Raw genomic sequence first — 18,588 nt, 5'->3', positions numbered from 1 at the left:
TGTCTCTCTCTCTGTGTCTACAGGGGAACATCTTGAATACATGTCTCTCTCTCTGTGTCTACAGGGGAACATCCTGAATACATTAGCATATTTGAAATGTACTGACCTTTACAAACCTTTAGAAAGCACCATATATCTTTACACATGGAAAATCACGTGTGTGTGTGTGTGTGTGTACATGGAAAATCACATGTGGTAGTGTGTGTGTAAGTAATTAGGGTGTGTGTGTAATTGTGGTTAAGGTGTGTGTGTGTGTAATTATGGTGTGTAGTGTGTGTGTGTGTATTTGGGGTTAAGGTGTCTATGTAAGTAGCATTAGTGTGTGTGTGTGTGTGTGTGTAATTAGGGTGTGTTGTGTGTGTGTGTGTATTTGGGGTTAAGGTGTGTGTGTGTGTGTGTGTGTGTGTGCGTAATTAGGGTGTGTAATGTTTGTGTGTATATGTATTTGGGGTTAAGGTGTGTGTGAAATAAGGGTTAAGGTGTTTGTGTGTGTGTAATTGGGGTTAAGGTGTGTGTGTGTAATTGGGGTTACTGTGTGTGTGTGTGTGATTATGGTGTGTAATGTGTGTGTGTGTATTTGGGGTTAAGGTGTCTATGTAAGTAGGGTTTGTGTGTGTGTGTAATTAGGGTGTGTAATGTTTGTGTGTATTTGTGGTTAAGGTGTGTGTGTGTGTGTGTGTGAAATAAGGGTTAAGGTGTGTGTGTGTGTGTGTGGTGTGTGTGTGTGTGAAATAAGGGTTAAGGTGTTTGTGTGTGTGTGTGTGAAATAAGGGTTAAGGTGTTTGTGTGTGTGTGTGTGTAATTGGGGTTAAGGTGTTTGTGTGTGTGTGTGTGTAATTAGGGTTACGGTGTGTGTGTATAATGTGTGTGTGATGTGTGTATTATGTGTTCATGCCAGGTCTGGTATCCAGTGAGAAAGCCAGCCTGTCCTACCTGCTCTCAGCTCCTAGAGGAGGTAATGTGGCGGTGGTGGCTATAGGGGGCGCTCCAGAGGCTCTAGACGCCCGGCCAGGTGCTCTCACCCTTCAGATTCTACACCGCAAGGGATTCATCAAACTGGCACTAAAACACGGGTAGGTGGGAACACAGGAAGTCTTAAAACACGGGTAGGTGGGAACACAGGAAGTCTTAAAACACGGGTAGGTGGGAACACAGGAAGTCTTAAAACACGGGTAGGTGGGAACACAGGAAGTCTTAAAACACGGGTAGGTGGGAAAACAGGAAGTCTTAAAACACGGGTAGGTGGGAACACAGGAAGTCTTAAAACACGGGTAGGTGGGAACACAGGAAGTCTTAAAACACGAGTAGGTGGGAACACAGGAAGTCTTAAAACACGGGTAGGTGGGAACACAGGAAGTCTTAAAACACGGGTAGGTAGGAAAACAGGAAGTCTTAAAACACGGGTAGGTGGGAACACAGGAAGTCTTAAAACACGTCATATGTAGGTTTAAAACACGGGTAAGTGGGAAACATCTGAAACATGGGTAGATTTTAAACACTGATAGGTATGGAATACAGATAGGTCTGAAACATGTTTGAAACACAGTAATATTGAATTACTAGATTCAATACATGTGGTGTGTTTGATTTTAATGTACTGTATGTTTGTGGTGTTCCTTAATGCCCAGCTGGTCCCAGTGTTTATGTTAATATCCAGCTGGTCCCAGTGTAATGTTAATATCCAGCTGGTCCCAGTGTATATGTTAATATCCAGCTGGTCCCAGTGTATATGTTAATATCCAGCTGGTCCCAGTGTATATGTTAATATCCAGCTGGTCCCAGTGTATATGTTAATATCCAGCTGGTCCCAGTGTATATGTTAATATCCAGCTGGTCCCAGTTGAACCACTTTAATATGTTATTCTAGTTTATGTCAGCATGGTGGTGGTAGTGTGATGGTTTGGGGTCAGCATGGTGGTGGTAGTGGGATGCTTTGCTGCCTCAGGACCTGGACAACTTGCCTTAATAGATGGAACCATGAATTCTGCTCTGTATCAGAGAATTATACAGGAGAATGTCAGGCCATCCGTCTGTGAGCTGAAGCTCAGCTGGGTCATTCAGCAATACAATGATCCAAAACACACAATCAAGTCTACGTGAAAATGGTTAAAAAAAACACATTTGAATTTCTGGAATGGCCTAGTCAAAGTCCAGACCTAATCCCAACTGAGATGTTGTGACAGGACTTGAAACGAGCAGTTCATGCTGGAAAACCCACATGTTGCTGAGTTACAGCAGTTCATGCTGGAAAACCCACATGTTGCTGAGTTATAGCAGTTCATGCTGGAAAACCCACATGTTGCTGAGTTACAGCAGTTCATGTTGGAAAACCCACATGTTGCTGAGTTACAGCAGTTCATGTTGGAAAACCCACATGTTGCTGAGTTATAGCAGTTCATGTTGGAAAACCCACATGTTGCTGAGTTACAGCAGTTCATGCTGGAAAACCCACATGTTGCTGAGTTACAGCAGTTCATGTTGGAAAACCCACATGTTGCTGAGTTACAGCAGTTCATGTTGGAAAACCCACATGTTGCTGAGTTACAGCAGTTCATGCTGGAAAACCCACATGTTGCTGAGTTACAGCAGTTCATGTTGGAAAACCCACATGTTGCTGAGTTACAGCAGTTCATGTTGGAAAACCCACATGTTGCTGAGTTATAGCAGTTCATGTTGGAAAACCCACATGTTGCTGAGTTATAGCAGTTCATGCTGGAAAACCCACATGTTGCTGAGTTATAGCAGTTCTGCATGCAAGAGTTGGCCAAAATAGAGAGGAAAGTGGCACCCCCAGTTATTGAGAGTAAGGGGAAAGTGGCACCCCCAGTTATTGAGAGTAAGGGGAAAGTGGCACCACCAGTTATTGAGAGTAAGGGGGAAGTGGCACCCCCAGTTATTGAGAGTAAGGGGAAAGTGGCACCACCAGTTATTGAGAGTAAGGGGGAAGTGGCACCCCCAGTTATTGAGAGTAAGGGGAAAGTGGCACCACCAGTTATTGAGAGTAAGGGGGAAGTGGCACCCCCAGTTATTGAGAGTAAGGGGGAAGTGGCACCCCCAGTTATTGAGTGTAAGGGGGAAGTGGCACCACCAGTTATTGAGAGTAAGGGGGAAGTGGCACCCCCAGTTATTGAGAGTAAGGGGGAAGTGGCACCCCCAGTTATTGAGTGTAAGGGGGAAGCGGCACCCCCAGTTATTGAGTGTAAGGGGGAAGCGGCACCCCCAGTTATTGAGAGTAAGGGGGAAGTGGCACCCCCAGTTATTGAGTGTAAGGGGGAAGTGGCACCCCCAGTTATTGAGAGTAAGGGGGAAGCGGCACCCCCAGTTATTGAGTGTAAGGGGAAAGTGGCACCCCCAGTTATTGAGAGTAAGGGGAAAGTGGCACCCCCAGTTATTGAGTGTAAGGGGGAAGCGGCACCCCCAGTTATTGAGTGTAAGGGGGAAGCGGCACCACCAGTTATTGAGTGTAAGGGGGAAGCGGCACCCCCAGTTATTAAGTGTAAGGGGGAAGCGGCACCCCCAGTTATTGAGAGTAAGGGGGAAGCGGCACCACCAGTTATTGAGAGTAAGGGGGAAGCGGCACCACCAGTTATTGAGAGTAAGGGGGAAGCGGCACCCCCAGTTATTAAGTGTAAGGGGGAAGCGGCACCACCAGTTATTGAGAGTAAGGGGGAAGTGGCACCACCAGTTATTGAGAGTAAGAGGAAAGTGGCACCCCCAGTTATTAAGTGTAAGGGGGAAGTGACACCCCCAGTTATTGAGAGTAAGGGGGAAGCGGCACCCCCAGTTATTAAGTGTAAGGGGGAAGTGACACCCCCAGTTATTGAGAGTAAGGGGGAAGCGGCACCCCCAGTTATTGAGAGTAAGGGGGAAGTGACACCCCCAGTTATTGAGAGTAAGGGGGAAGTGGCACCACCAGTTATTAAGTGTAAGGGGGAAGCGGCACCACCAGTTATTGAGAGTAAGGGGGAAGTGGCACCCCCAGTTATTGAGAGTAAGGGGGAAGTGACACCCCCAGTTATTGAGAGTAAGGGGAAGTGGCACCACCAGTTATTGAGAGTAAGGGGGAAGTGGCACCCCCAGTTTTTAAGTGTAAGGGGGAAGCGGCACCACCAGTTATTGAGAGTAAGGGGGAAGTGACACCCCCAGTTATTGAGAGTAAGGGGGAAGTGGCACCACCAGTTATTGAGAGTAAGGGGGAAGTGGCACCCCCAGTTATTGAGAGTAAGGGGAAAGTGGCACCACCAGTTATTGAGAGTAAGGGGGAAGTGGCACCACCAGTTATTGAGAGTAAGGGGGAAGTGACACCCCCAGTTATTGAGAGTAAGGGGGAAGTGGCACCACCAGTTATTGAGAGTAAGGGGAAGTGGCACCACCAGTTATTGTCCTATAGGACCCAGCTAGTACCTGTGTTCTCCTTCAGGGGAAAACAAGCTGATGACCAACCCTGCTGGTTTGTGTAATGTCCAGTATATATAATGTCTCGTAGGGCCCAGCTAGTACCTGTGTTCTCCTTTGGGGAGAATGAGCTCTTCGACCAGATGACCAACCCTGCCGGTTCGCCGCTCCGCTGGCTCCAGGACCACTTGCAAAGGCTCATGGGAGTGGCGCTGCCAATGTTCACCGGACGAGGAGTGTTCCAATACAGCTTCGGTCTACTGCCCTACAGAGAGCCCATACACACTGTTGGTAAGACACACACTCAACTCTCTCTCATCCCTCACCTCTCACCTCTCTCTCTCTCACCTCACATCCCTCTCTCATCCCTCACCTCTCACCTCTCTCTCTCTCACCTCACATCCCTCTCTCATCCCTCACCTCTCTCATCCCTCACCTCTCACATCTCTCTCACACCTCTCTTCCATCCCTCGCTCACCTCTCACATCTCTCTCTCACCCCTCGCTCACCTCTCACATCTCTCACCTCTCTCTCTCTAGTGGCTAGGCCTATTCCAGTGGTCCAGACCCCCTCTCATCTCTCTCTCGCTCTCTCTCTCTCTCTAGTGGGTAGGCCTATTCCAGTGGTCCAGACCCCCTCTCATCTCTCGCTCTCTCCAGTGGGAAGGCCTATTCCAGTGGTCCAGACCCCCTCTCATCTCTCGCTCTCTCTCATCTCTCTCTCTCTCTCTCCAGTGGGTAGGCCTATTCCAGTGGTCCAGACCCCCTCTCCCACTAAAGATGATATAGACTGTCTCCATTCTCTCTACCTGGAGGGCCTCACTACGGTGTTTGAAGACAACAAGGACAACTACGGCATTGCACCAGACAAACACCTCCACTTCATCTAGATATGTGCATCCACACCTGTAATCAGCAGGAAAAGAAGCTTTACAGACAAATCCAAAGCAGTTGCAACACCTTCTAGGTAAGAGTTCTAGCTGAAGGTTAGGCTTCTGTAGGATCCTGTGGCGTTATGTAGGGTTCTGTGGAGTTGATGTAGAGTTCTAGAGGGTCCTGTCTGGTTCTAGAGGGTCCTGTCTGGTTCTAGAGGGTCCTGTCTGGTTCTAGAGGGTCCTGTCTGGCTCTAGAGGGTCCTGTCTGGCTCTAGAGGGTCCTGTCTGGCTCTAGAGGGTCCTGTCTGGCTCTAGAGGGTCCTGTCTGGTTCTAGAGGGTTATAGAGGGTCCTGTAGGGTTCTATAGAGTTATGTAGGGTTCTAGGGGGTTATGTAGGATCCTGTAAAGTTATGTAGGGTTCTAGAGGGTCCTGTAGGGTCATCTGTAGGGTTCTAGAGGGTTCTGTAGGATTAGTTGGGGTTCTGTAGGATTAGTTGGGGTTCTGTAGGATTAGTTGGCGTTTTGTAGGATTAGTTGGGGTTCTAGATGGTTCTGTTGGGTTCTATAGAGTTATGTAGGGTTCTAGAGTGTCCTGTAGTGTTGTGTAGGGTTCTAGAGGGTCATGTAGGATTCTGTGGGGTCCTGTAGGGTTAGTTAGTACCAAGATGGTGGGCAGTAAGACGTGTTTGTTTTTGTCCCATGTAAATATTATTATTATTATTATTATTATTATTATATTTTTTGTTGTATACATTTTATTATATTTTTTGTTGTATACATTTCATTATATTTCAATCTCTTTTTTTTTCTCTCCATTTTCTAATTAAATAAACTTCCTGCAACCCGCCCCCAATGTGGTACAGATCTGCTATTTTTTAGACCTAATTAGCTACTAGCTTTTTAGTCATTGTTAGCCACTGCTAGCGGTCTTTACCTTTAGCTCGGACTCCAGCCACTTTAGCCTGGATAATATCTGCCAGTCTGCACAGCACCATATCAGCCCTGAGCATATCGGACTGCTTTTTTCCTTCCACTACATCACCGGATTCCTGCCGCAATCTCTGGACCATTACACTGGATCTTCGCAGCTAGCTAGTTCCTACCGAGTGGCTATTGTTGCTAACGACCCTGTCCAGAAGCATGCAACAGCTAGCCTCGAGCTAGGCCCATTTCCCGGCTAGCAAACGAAGTACACCAACTACAATACCTCTCTTGCCAATACAATACCTCTCTTGGCCTGAACCCTTTGTTGACAAGGAGCCCCGCCGATCCATCACGACTGTTCTGCTGGTCTACTGATGTAATTCGGCCGATGTGCTCTCAACCGGCCTCTGCTTCGTTGGTGTTGATCCATCTGCTAGCCCTGGCCCGCTAGCTTCCTGAACGCCGTGTCTCCCGCTCGCCTTGCGTAGTAACCGAACAACTCCCTGTTTCATCTTTGCTGCTCATTGGACCCTATGACCACTCGGCTACACAGCTGATGCCTGCTGGACTGTTCATTAACACGGTACTTCATTTAGTTTATCTGTTGGTCCCAGCCTCTAACTCAGGCCCTGTGTGTAGTTAACTGACCCTCCCTGCCCATTCATTGCCATTTACCAGCTGTTGTTGTCCTAGCTGTTTACCCGTTGTCTCACCCGGTCTATGGCTCTCCCAATCAACACCTGTGATTGCTTTATGCCTTTCTCTAACTTCAATATGCCTTGTATACTGTTGTTTAGGGCAGCTCTCATTGTTTTATTTTGCAGTGGAGCCCCTAGTCCTGCTCAACATGCCTCAGATAGCCCCCTTGTCCCACCCCCCCACACATCCGGAGACCGCACCTAGCTTAACTGGCGCTTCCAGAGATGAAACCCCTCATCGTCACTCAATGCCTAGGTTTACCTCCACTGTACTCACACCCTACCATACCCTTGTCTGTACACTATGCCCTGAATCTATCCTACCACGCCCAGAAATCTGCTCCTTTCATTCTCTGTTCCCAAAGCACTAGACGACCAATTCTTATAGCATTTAGCCGTACCCTCATCCCATTCCTCCTCTGTTCCTCTGGTGATGAAGAGGTTAACCCATACCCTACAGCCCCCAGCATCACTCCCATTCGCTCTCATCTGTTGACCTCTGCAACCGTAAAATCCTTGGTTTCATGCATGTTAACATCAGAAGCCTCTCCAAGTTTGTTTTATTCACTGCTTTAGCACACTCTGCCAACCCCGATCTCCTTGTCGTGATTGAATCCTGGCTTAGGAAGACCACCAAAAATTCTGAGATTTCCATCCCCAATTACAACATTTTCCGTCAAGACAGAACTGCGAAAGGAGGCGGAATTGCAATCTACTGTAGAGAGAGCCTCCAGAGTTCTGTCATACTATCCAGGTCTATGCCCAAACAATTAGAGCTTCTACTTTTAAAGATCCATCTCTCCAGAAATAAGTCCCCCACTGTTGCAGCTTGTTATAGACCCTCCTCAGCTCTTAGCTGTGCCCTGGACACCATTTGTGAATTGATTTCCCCCGATCTATCGTCAGAATTCGTACTGCTAGGTGACCTAAATTGGGATATGCTTAACACCCCGGCCGTCCTACAATCTAAGCTAGATGCCCTCAATCTCACACAAATGATCAAGGAACTTACCAGGTACAACCCCAAATCCGTAAACATGTGCACCCTCATAGATATCATCCTGACCAACTTGCCCTTTAAATACCTCTGCTGTTTTCAACCAGGATCTCAGCGATCACTGCCTCATCCGTTACGGGTCCGTGGTCAAATGACCACCCATCATCGCTGTCAAGCGCTCCCTAAAGCACTTCAGTGAGCAGGCCTTTCTAATCAAACTGGCCCGGGTATCCTGGAAGGCTTTCCTCACCATCTTAAATAAGCATGTCCCTTTCAAAAAATGTTGAACTAAGAACAGATGTAGCCCTTGGTTCACTCCAGACCTGACTGCCCTCGACCAGCACAAAAACACCCTAGCTGCACTAGCCTCGAATAGTCCCTGCGATATGCAACTTTTCAGGGAAGTCAGGAACCAATACACACAGTCAGTCAGGAAAGCTAAGACTAGCTTTTTCAAACAGAAATTTGCATCCTGCAGCTCTAGTTCCAAAAAGTTTTGGGACACTAAAGTCCATGGAGAACAAGAGCACCTCCTCTCAGCTGCCCAATGCTCCATGATAATAGAGAATTTCAATAAGCATTTCTCTACGGCTGGCCACACTTTTCATCTGGCTACCCCAACCCCCGGGCCAACAGCTCAGCACCTCCCCCGCAGCAACTGGCCCAAGCGCGCCCCCCCCCCCTGCTTCTCCTTCACCCAAATCCAGACAGCTGAAAGAGCTGGTCATCCCCCTCTTCAAAGGGGAAGACACTCTAGAGCCAAACTGTTACAGACTCTGTCAATCACCATATTCTTATCGGCAGACTCAGTAGCCTCGGTTTCTCTAATGACTGCCTCGCCTGGCTCACCAACTACTTCTCAGAGTTCAGTGTGTAAAATTGGAGGGCCTGTTGTCCGGACTCCTGGCAATCTCTATGGGGGTGCCACAGGGTTCAATTCTCGGGCCGACTCTTTTCTCTGTATATATCAATGATGTCGCTCTTGCTGCTGGTGATTCTCTGATCCACCTCTACGCAGACAACACCATTCTGTATACATCTGGCCCTTCTTTGGACACTGTGTTAACAAACCTCCAAATGAGTTTCAATGCCATACAACACTCCTTCCGTGGTCTCAACAGCTTTTAAATGCAAGTAAAACTAAATGCATGCTCTTCAACCAATTGTTGCCCGCACCTGCCCGTCCGACTTGCAACTACAAAAACCTCGGTGTCTGGTTAGACTGTAAACTCTCCTTCCAGACTCGCATTAAGTGTCTCTAATCCAAAATTAAATCTAGAATCGGTTTCCTTTTTCGCTATAAAGCCTACTTCACTCATGCTGCCAAACACACCCTCGTAAAACTGACTATCCTGCTAATCCTTGACTTCGGCGATGTCATTCACATAACACTCTACTTAGCAAATTGGATGTAGTGTATCACAGTGCCATCCGTGTTGTCACCAAAGCCCCATAACCTACCCACCACTGTGACTTGTATGCTCTCGTTGGCTGGTCCTCGATACATATTCGTCGCCAAACCCACTGGCTCCAGGTCATCAATAAGTCTTTGCTAGGTAAAGCCCCGCCTTATCTCAGCTCACTTGTCACTATAGCAACACCCACCCGTAGCATGCGCTCCAGCAGGTATATTTCACTGGTCATCCCCAAAGCGAACACCTGCTTTGGCCGCCTTTCCTTCCAGTTCTCTGCTGCCAATGACATTCTGGCATTGGCTGTCAGAACAGCTTGTAGATTGCTGCAGCTGTACACAGTCCATCTGTAAATATCCCATACAACCAACCAACTACCTACCTCAACAACAAAAAATAAATATGGGGATGTTTTTTTCTGCTCTTTTGCACACCAGAACTTCTACTTGCACATCATCATCTGCACATCTATCACTCCAATGTAAATTGCTAAATTGTAATTACTTTGCCACTATTGGCCTATTTATTGCCTTACCTCCTTACTTAATTTGCACACACTATATACAGATGTTCTATTGTGTTATTGACTGTACGTTTGTTTATCCCATGTGTAACTCTGTTTTTGTCGCACTGCTTTGCTTTATCTTGGCCAGGTCACAGTTGTGAGAACTTGTTCTCAACTGGCCTACCTAGTTAAATAAAGGTTAAATGAAATAAATAAAATAAAAATTGAGTTATGTAGGGTTCTAGAGGGTCCTGTAATGTTCTTTCTGGTTTTTGTCAAGTTCTGTGGTGTCCTGTATGGTTCTGTGGGGTCCTATATGGTTCTGCAGGGTTCTGTCAAGTCTTGTAGGTTTCTGTAAGGGCCTGTAGGGTTCTAAGTATGTAAATTAGCTGTGGTCTGGTAGTAGCAACAGTCTACTCAAAGCAGTTTATTAGGCTAAAGAGATTAGACTAATAAAGGAAATAGAGTAAGTAACAGCACAGGTAGATGGAAACTGCTATAGAGGTACAATAAACTCAGCAAAAATAGAAACGTCCTCACTGTCAAACTGCGTTTATTTTCAGCAAACTTAAAATGTGTAAATATTTGATGAATTTAACAAGATTCAACAACTGAGACATAAACTGAACAAGTTCCACAGACATGTGACTAACAGAAATGGAATAATGTGTCCCTGAACAAAGGGGGGGGGGGGGGGGTCAAAATCAAAAGTAACAGTCAGTATCTGGTGTGGCTACCAGCGGCATTTAGCACTGCAGTGCATCTCCTCCTCATGGACTGCACCAGATTTGCCAGTTCTTCCTGTGAGATGGTACCCCACTCTTCCACCAAGGCACCTGCAAGTTCCCGGACATTTCTGGGGAGAATGGCCCTAGCCCTCACCCCCCGATCCAACAGGTCCCAGACGTGCTCAATGGAATTGAGATCCAGGATCTTCGCTGGCCATGGCAGAACACCGACCTTCCTGTCTTGCAGGAAATCACGCACAGAACGAGCAGTATGGCTGGTGGCATTGTCATGCTGGAGGGTCATGTCAGGATGAGCCTGCAGGAAGGGTACCACATGAGGGAGGAGGGTGTCTTCCCTGTAACGCACAGCGTTGAGATTGCCTACAATGACAACAAGCTCAGTCCGATGATGCTGTGACACACCGCCCCAGACCATGACGGACCTTCCACCTCCAAATCGATCCCGTTCCAGAGTACAGGCCTCGATGTAACGCTCATTCCTTCGATGATAAAAGCGAATCCGAACATCACCCCTAATGAGACAAAACCACAACTCGTCAGTGAAGAGCACTTTTTGCCTGTCCTGTCTGATTCAGCCACTGTGGGTTTGTGCCCATAGGCGACGTTGTTGCCGGTGACGTCTGCTGAGGACCTGCCTTACAACAGGCCTACCAGCCCTCTGCCCAGCCTCTCTCAGCCTATTGTGAACAGTCTGAGCACTGATGGTATCTGCTGAGGACCTGCCTTACAACAGGCCTACCAGCCCTCTGCCCAGCCTCTCTCAGCCTATTGTGAACAGTCTGAGCACTGATGGTATCTGCTGAGGACCTGCCTTACAACAGGCCTACCAGCCCTCTGCCCAGCCTCTCTCAGCCTATTGTGAACAGTCTGAGCACTGATGGTATCTGCTGAGGACCTGCCTTTACAACAGGCATACCAGCCCTCTGCCCAGCCTCTCTCAGCCTATTGCGGACAGTCAGCACTGATGGAGGGATTGTGTGTTCCTGGTGTAACTCGGGCAGTTGTTGTTACCATGCTGTACCTGTCCCACAGGTGTGATGTTCAGATGTACCGATCCTGTGCAGGTGTTGTTACACGGGGTCTGCCACTGCAAGGACGATCAGCTGTCCGTCCTGTCTTCCTGTAGCGTTTTCTTAGGCGTCTCACATTATGGACATTGCTATTTATTGCCCTGGCCACATCTGCAGTCCTCATGCCTCCTTGCAGCATGCCTAAGGCACGTTCACACAGATGAGCATGGATCCTGGGCATCTTTCTTTTGGTGTTTATCAGTCAGTAGTAAGGCCTCTTTAGTGTCCTACGTTTTCATAACTGTGACCTTAATTGCCTACCGTCTGTAAGCTGTTAGTGTCTTAAAGACCGTTGCACAGGTGCATGTTCATTAATTGTTTATGGTTCATTGAACAAGCACGGGAAACAGTGTTTAAACCCTTTACAATGAAGATCTGTGAAGTTATTTGGATTTTTACGAATTAACTTTGAAAGACCGGGTCCTGAAAAAAGGACTTTTCTTTTTTTGCTGAGTTTAGGTTAGAGGAAAAACACAAAGAAATGGAAATACTTATTCAATAACGATCAAGTGTAATGTATTACAAAAATAAAGTGAATTGGATGGAAAATTTTGAACATAGAAATTTGAACATAGAAATGCTACCAACAACAATTTACAGAAACTCGTTACACATGACGGAGTCATCCATGATTCACCAAATTATACTTTGAAAGAGGAAGTTAAATAGTTTAAGCATGTTTTTCTTTTGTCTCCTCCATTTCCACTGAATGATGTCAGGATTTCTTTCCTAATAATAATGTAAAATTAACAAATGTACATAAAGACCTGTGTGTTACAGAGGCGGAACTTCTTGAGGCAATTAAATCTGTTCAGTCTGGAAAAACACCAGGGCTTGACGGTATAACATGAATGTCTAATTTCAGTACTACTGAAACAGGACCCAGGTGGTACAGTGGTTCCTCCTTTAAAAGTCATACTCGCAGCACTGTGTGCTGCTGCAGCATTCTGTGGCACGTTATTTAATTGTCAGCCATTTTTTTCATTTAATGCTAGTTTGACCACCAGAGGGCATCTTTAAAAAACATTTGATTAGTCTTTTTTTTTTTGGGGGGGAAAATGATACACAAAATGTAGGCAAATTTATGACTTTAAGAATAGGGGTGGAGAAAAAGGATTTATTGAGAGAATGCTCATGTCTGGAGGTGCTGTCTTTACCAGCATGGGATTGATTTTAAGAAATTTGTTTCAATTAATTTGATTAATATTGTGGTGTTTCCATTCAGAGAACAACAAAATCCTAAATGTTTCCGTTAGGATGGAATGGAAAATATGGCACTGTACAACATGATTGTCGGAAGTAGGCTACAGGATTGCAGGATTCTAAATTGTTTGCCTTCATTAGACAACTTTGTTCCAAATTTTCTATAAATCAGTGATATTTATTCCCATAGTAATCATTATGGATCCATAACTAAATCAAAGTCAGCATTTTTTTTTAAGATCTTTATTTTATTAACAAAATGTGGTTATTTGTTTATTAGGTTACTGTGCTCTGGTATTCTGCGCTCTGGTACACTCAGACGAGAGTGCTCTGAAATCCCTGTAGATAGTAGAGACACACATTTTTTAATGTTATTTTCTCATAAGAAGAAGTTAATTCCTCCGTGGAGCCCAGTTTCATAATATGACAATATGGGGATGAGTTAGTTGGGTGGGCTATTTACAGATTGGCTGTGTACAGATACAGTGATCAGTAAGTTGCTCTGACAGATGCTTAAAGTTAGAGAGGGAGATATAAGCTTCAGTGATTTTTTTTTTTTGCAGTTCGTTCCAGTCATTGGCAGCAGAGAACTGGAAGGAAAGGCGGTGAAGGAAGTGTTGGCTTTGAACAGTGAGATACACCTGGCAAGTGAGCTGAGATAAGGCAGGGCTTTACCTTGCAAAGACTTATAGATGACCTGGAGCCAGTGGGTTTGGCGACGAATATGTAGCGAGGGCTAGCCAACGAGAGCATACAGGTCGCAGTGGTAGGTAGTATATGGGGCTTTGGTGACAAAACGGATGGCACTGTGATAGATTACATCCAATTTGCTGAATAGAGTGTTGGAGGCTATTTTGTAAATGACATCGCCAAAGTCAAGGATCGTCAGGATAGTCAGTTTTCCGAGGGTATGTTGGGCAGCATGAGTGAAGAAGGCTTTGTTGCGAAATAGGAAGCTGATTCTAGATTTAATTTTGGATTGGAGCTGCTTAATGTAAGTCTGGAAGGAGAGTTTACAGTCTAACCAGACACCTAGGTATTTGTAGTTATCCACGTGTTCTAAATCAGAGCCGTCCAGAGTAGTGATGCTAGTCTGGCAGGCGGGTGCGGGCAACAATTGGTTGAAGAGCATGCATTTAGTTTTACTAGCGTTTAAAACCTGTCTAGGACACACGTTCCGCTAGCGGAACCCCCCCCCCCCCCCCCCCCCCCCCCCAACATTCTGCTGAAAAGGCAGCACGGGAAATTCAAAAAATATGTTTTAGAAATATGTAGCTTTCACACATTAACCAATACAGCAAATGAAAGATAAACATCTTGTTAATCTACCCATCATGTCCGATTTAGAAAAATACAGCGAAAACACAACATGATTATGTTAGATCACCACCAAATACAAAAAACACACAGCCATTTTTCCCAGCCAAAGATAGTTTGTGAATTAACCCTGGACATCATGGTAATAACCCATTCTTGTGAATTAACCCTGGACATCATGGTAATAACCCATTCTTGTGGATTAATCCTGGACATCATGGTAATAACCCATTCTTGTGGATTAACCCTGGACATCATGGTAATAACCCATTCTTGTGGATTAACCCTGGACATCATGGTAATAGCCCATTCTTGTGGATAGTGCCATGCAATGAAAATGGTTATTTCCAAAGTGGTTTCTCACAAAGACATGAATAACCTCTCGGATGAAGAGTTCCATGTAGAACCCTTTGTTACAGTAGAAGAAAAAGGCTTTTCACCTTCTGTATGGGAAAACGGTAGTTCTAAAGGGGTCTTTGAGGGTTCTACCTAGAAACATAAAGGGTAATCCTACAGGAACAAGCCAGAAGACAATTTTTCAAACAGCGGAATCATGAATGACAAAACAAGGCATGACATGATCGTGTTGTCAAACAGTGCATACAAAGAAAATATTCAAACTGAAAACATAAAATAACATTCTCTATACTGAATCTTGTTTTGTACTTGGGACAGAACCTTTTGATTGTGATTGATTGGTGTCCTGTGCCTTCAGAAAGTATTCATACCCCTTGACTTATTCCACACCCTAAACCCTACAGACTACGCCCAACACCCTACACCCTAAACCCTACAGACTACGCCCAACACCCTACACCCTAAACCCTACAGACTACGCCCAACACCCTACACCCTACAGACTACGCCCAACACCCTACACCCTAAACCCTACAGACTACCCCCAACACCCTACAGACTACGCCCAACACCCTAAACCCTACAGACTACGCCCAACACCCTACACCCTAAACCCTACAGACTACGCCCAACACCCTACACCCTAAACCCTACAGACTACGCCCAGCACCCTACACCCTAAACCCTACAGACTACGCCCAACACCCTACACCCTAAACCCTACAGACTACGCCCAACACCCTAAACCCTACAGACTACGCCCAACACCCTACACCCTAAACCCTACAGACTACGCCCAGCACCCTACACCCTAAACCCTACAGACTACGCCCAACACCCTAAACCCTACAGACTACGCCCAACACCCTACACCCTAAACCCTACAGACTACGCCCAGCACCCTACACCCTAAACCCTACAGACTACGCCCAACACCCTAAACCCTACAGACTACGCCCAACACCCTACACCCTAAACCCTACAGACTACGCCCAACACCCTACACCCTAAACCCTACAGACTACGCCCAGCACCCTACACCCTAAACCCTACAGACTACGCCCAACACCCTAAACCCTACAGACTACGCCCAACACCCTACAGCCTAAACCCTACAGACTACGCCCAACACCCTAAACCCTAAACCCTACAGACTACGCCCAACACCCTACACACTAAACCCTACAGACTACGCCCAACACCCTACACCCAACACCCTAAACCCTACAGACTACCCCCAACACTCTAAACCCTACAGACTACACCCCCAACACCCTAAACCCTACAGACTACACCCCCAACACCCTAAACCCTACAGACTACCCCCAACACCCTAAACCCTACAGACTACACCCCCAACACCCTAAACCCTACAGACTACGCCCAACACCCTACACCCTACAGACTACACCCCCAACACCCTAAACCCTACAGACTACGCCCAACACCCTACAGACTACGCCCAACACCCTACAGACTACGCCCAACACCCTACAGACTACGCCCAACACCCTACAGACTACGCCCAACACCCTACAGACTACGCCCAACACCCTAAACCCTACAGACTACGCCCAACACCCTAAACCCTACACACTACGCCCTACATACTAACCCTGATGTTGTCATCTTGCCTTTCTGAAGTATTCATACCCCTTGACTTATTCCACATTTTCTTGTGTTACAATCTGAATTCAAAATGTGTTAAATACATTTTTCTCACCTATCTACACACAATACCCCATAATGAGAACATGTTCTTAGGCATTTTTGGCAAATCTATTGAAAATGAAATACAGAAATATCTCATTTACATAACTATTCACACCCCTGAGTCGATACATATTAGAATCTGCTTTGGCAGCGATTACAGCTGTAAGTCTTTCTGGGTAAGTCTTTAAGAGCTAATCTGGATTGTGCAACATTTGCCCGTTCATTATTTTCAAAATTCTTGAAGCTCTGTCAAGTTGGTTGTTGATCAATGCTAGACAACCATTTTCAGGTCTTGCCCTAGATTTTCAAGTAGATTTAAGTCAAAACTGTAACTAGGCCACTCAGGAAGATTCAATGTCGTCTTGGTAAGTAACTCCACTGTATATTTGGCCTTGTGTTTTAGGTTATTGTCCTGCTGAAAAGTGAATTATTCTCCCAGTGTCTGGTGGAAAGCAGACTGAACCAGGTTTTCTTCTAGGATTTTGCCTGTGCTCAGCTCCATTCCATTTATTTTCATCCTGAAAAGCTCCCCAGTCCTTAACGATGACAAGCATACCCATAACTTGGAAAGCTTCTATTCTGCTGCTCCTCTATTAGTATTTATGCATAGTCACTTTAATAACTCTTTTATTTATTCTATTTAATTTTAAAAAACTTTTACCCATTTTTTTCTCCCCAATTTCGTGATGTCCCATTGGTAGATACAGTCTTGTCTCATCGCTGCAACTCCTGTACGGACTCGGGAGAGGCGAAGGTCGAGAGCCATGCGTCCTCAGAAACACAACCCAACCTAGCCGCACTGCTTCTTGAGACAATGCCCATCCAACCCGGAAGCCAGCCACACCAATGTGTTGGAGGAAACACCATAAACCTGGCGACCACGGCCGAGCATGCATGCGCCTCGGCCCACCACAGGAGTCGCTAGACCGCGATGTCCCATTTTGTCCCATATCAGTAGAGTCCTGTAGAGGGGTAGAGCAGGGTCAAGGGTGGGTCCCATATTGTGTGCAGCACCAGAGTGCCTTTCACCATGTTGTCTGCCTTCCCTTAGAATAACCGCACTACATGACCAAAAGTATGTGGCCACCTGCTCGTCAAACATCTCATTCCAAAATCATGGGCATTATTATGTAGTTCTTGCTGCAATAACAGCCTCCACTGTTCTGGGAAGGCTTTCCATTAGATGTTGTAACATTGCTGCAGGAACTTGCTTCCATTCAGCAACAAGAGCATTCGTGAGGTCGGGCACTGATGTTGGGCGATTAGGCCTGGCTCATAGTCAGCATTCGAAGTCATTCCAAAGGTGTTCAATGGGGTTGAGGTCAGGGCTCTGTGGAGGCCAGTCAAGTTCTTGTCATGCTGGGGTCATTGTCATGCTGAAACAGGAAAGGATATTCCCCAAACTGTTGCCACAAAGTTGGAAGCACAGAATCATCTAGAATGTCATTGAATGCTGTAATGTTAAGATTTCCCTTCACTGGAACTAAGGAGCCTAGTCTGAAACATGAAAAGCAACCCCAGATAATTATTCCTCCTCCACCAAACTTTACAGTTGGCACTATGTATTGGGGCAGGTAGTGTTCTCCTGCCCCAATACAGATTCATCCATTGGTCTGCCAGATGGTGAAGCGTGATTCATCACTCTAGAGCGCGTTTCCAATGCTCCAGAGTCTAATAGCGGCAAGCTTTACACCACTCTAGCCGATGCTTGGCATTGCACATGGTGATCTTAGGCTTGTGTGCGGCTGCTCGGCCATGGAAACCCATTTCATGAAGCTCCCGACGAACAGTACTTGTGCTGACTTGCTTCCAGAAGCAAACCCAGATTCATCCATTGGTCTGCCAGATGGTGAAGCGTGATTCATCACTCTAGAGCGCGTTTCCAATGCTCCAGAGTCTAATAGCGGCAAGCTTTACACCACTCTAGCCGATGCTTGGCATTGCACATGGTGATCTTAGGCTTGTGTGCGGCTGCTCGGCCATGGAAACCCATTTCATGAAGCTCCCGACGAACAGTACTTGTGCTGACTTGCTTCCAGAAGTAGTTTAGAACTTGGTAGTGAGTATTGCAACCAAGGACAGACGATTTTTACATGCTTCAGCACTCAACGGTCCTGTTCTGTGAGCTTGTGTGGCCTACCACTTCGCAGCTGAGCTGTTGTTGCTCCAAGGCATTTCCACTTCACAATAACAGCACTTACAGTTGACCGGGGCAGCTCTAGCAGTGCAGAAATTTGAGGAACTGACTTGTTGGAAATGTGGCAACCTATGACGGTGCCACGTTGAAAGTCACTGAGCTCTTCAGTAAGGCCATTCTACTGCCAATGTTCGTCTATAGCGATTGCATGGCTATTGTGCTCAATTTTATACACC

The 18,588-nt window shown here is 46.2% G+C and overlaps 1 protein-coding gene across 3 annotated transcripts in view; it reads left to right on the top strand.

Annotated features, from left to right (window-relative positions):
- LOC110518554 (2-acylglycerol O-acyltransferase 2-A) overlaps positions 1-6,123 on the top strand; it is a 31,792-nt gene extending 25,669 nt beyond the window's left edge. For all 3 annotated transcript variants that reach the window (XM_090183296.1, XM_090183295.1, XM_090183297.1), the window contains 3 exons: positions 899-1,073; positions 4,487-4,686; positions 5,130-6,123. In XM_090183296.1, the coding sequence (XP_090039422.1) occupies positions 899-1,073; positions 4,487-4,686; positions 5,130-5,284 (530 nt within the window). In that variant the 3' untranslated portion in view covers positions 5,285-6,123. The remainder of the gene's footprint in view (positions 1-898; positions 1,074-4,486; positions 4,687-5,129) is intronic.
- The last annotated feature ends 12,465 nt before the right edge of the window (positions 6,124-18,588 follow it).

Source organism: Oncorhynchus mykiss, chromosome 9 (genome assembly GCF_057628025.1).
Source record: "Oncorhynchus mykiss isolate SJ-2025 chromosome 9, ASM5762802v1, whole genome shotgun sequence".
NCBI lineage: Eukaryota > Metazoa > Chordata > Actinopteri > Salmoniformes > Salmonidae > Oncorhynchus > Oncorhynchus mykiss.
This window is presented reverse-complemented; position numbering and strand designations above follow the sequence as displayed.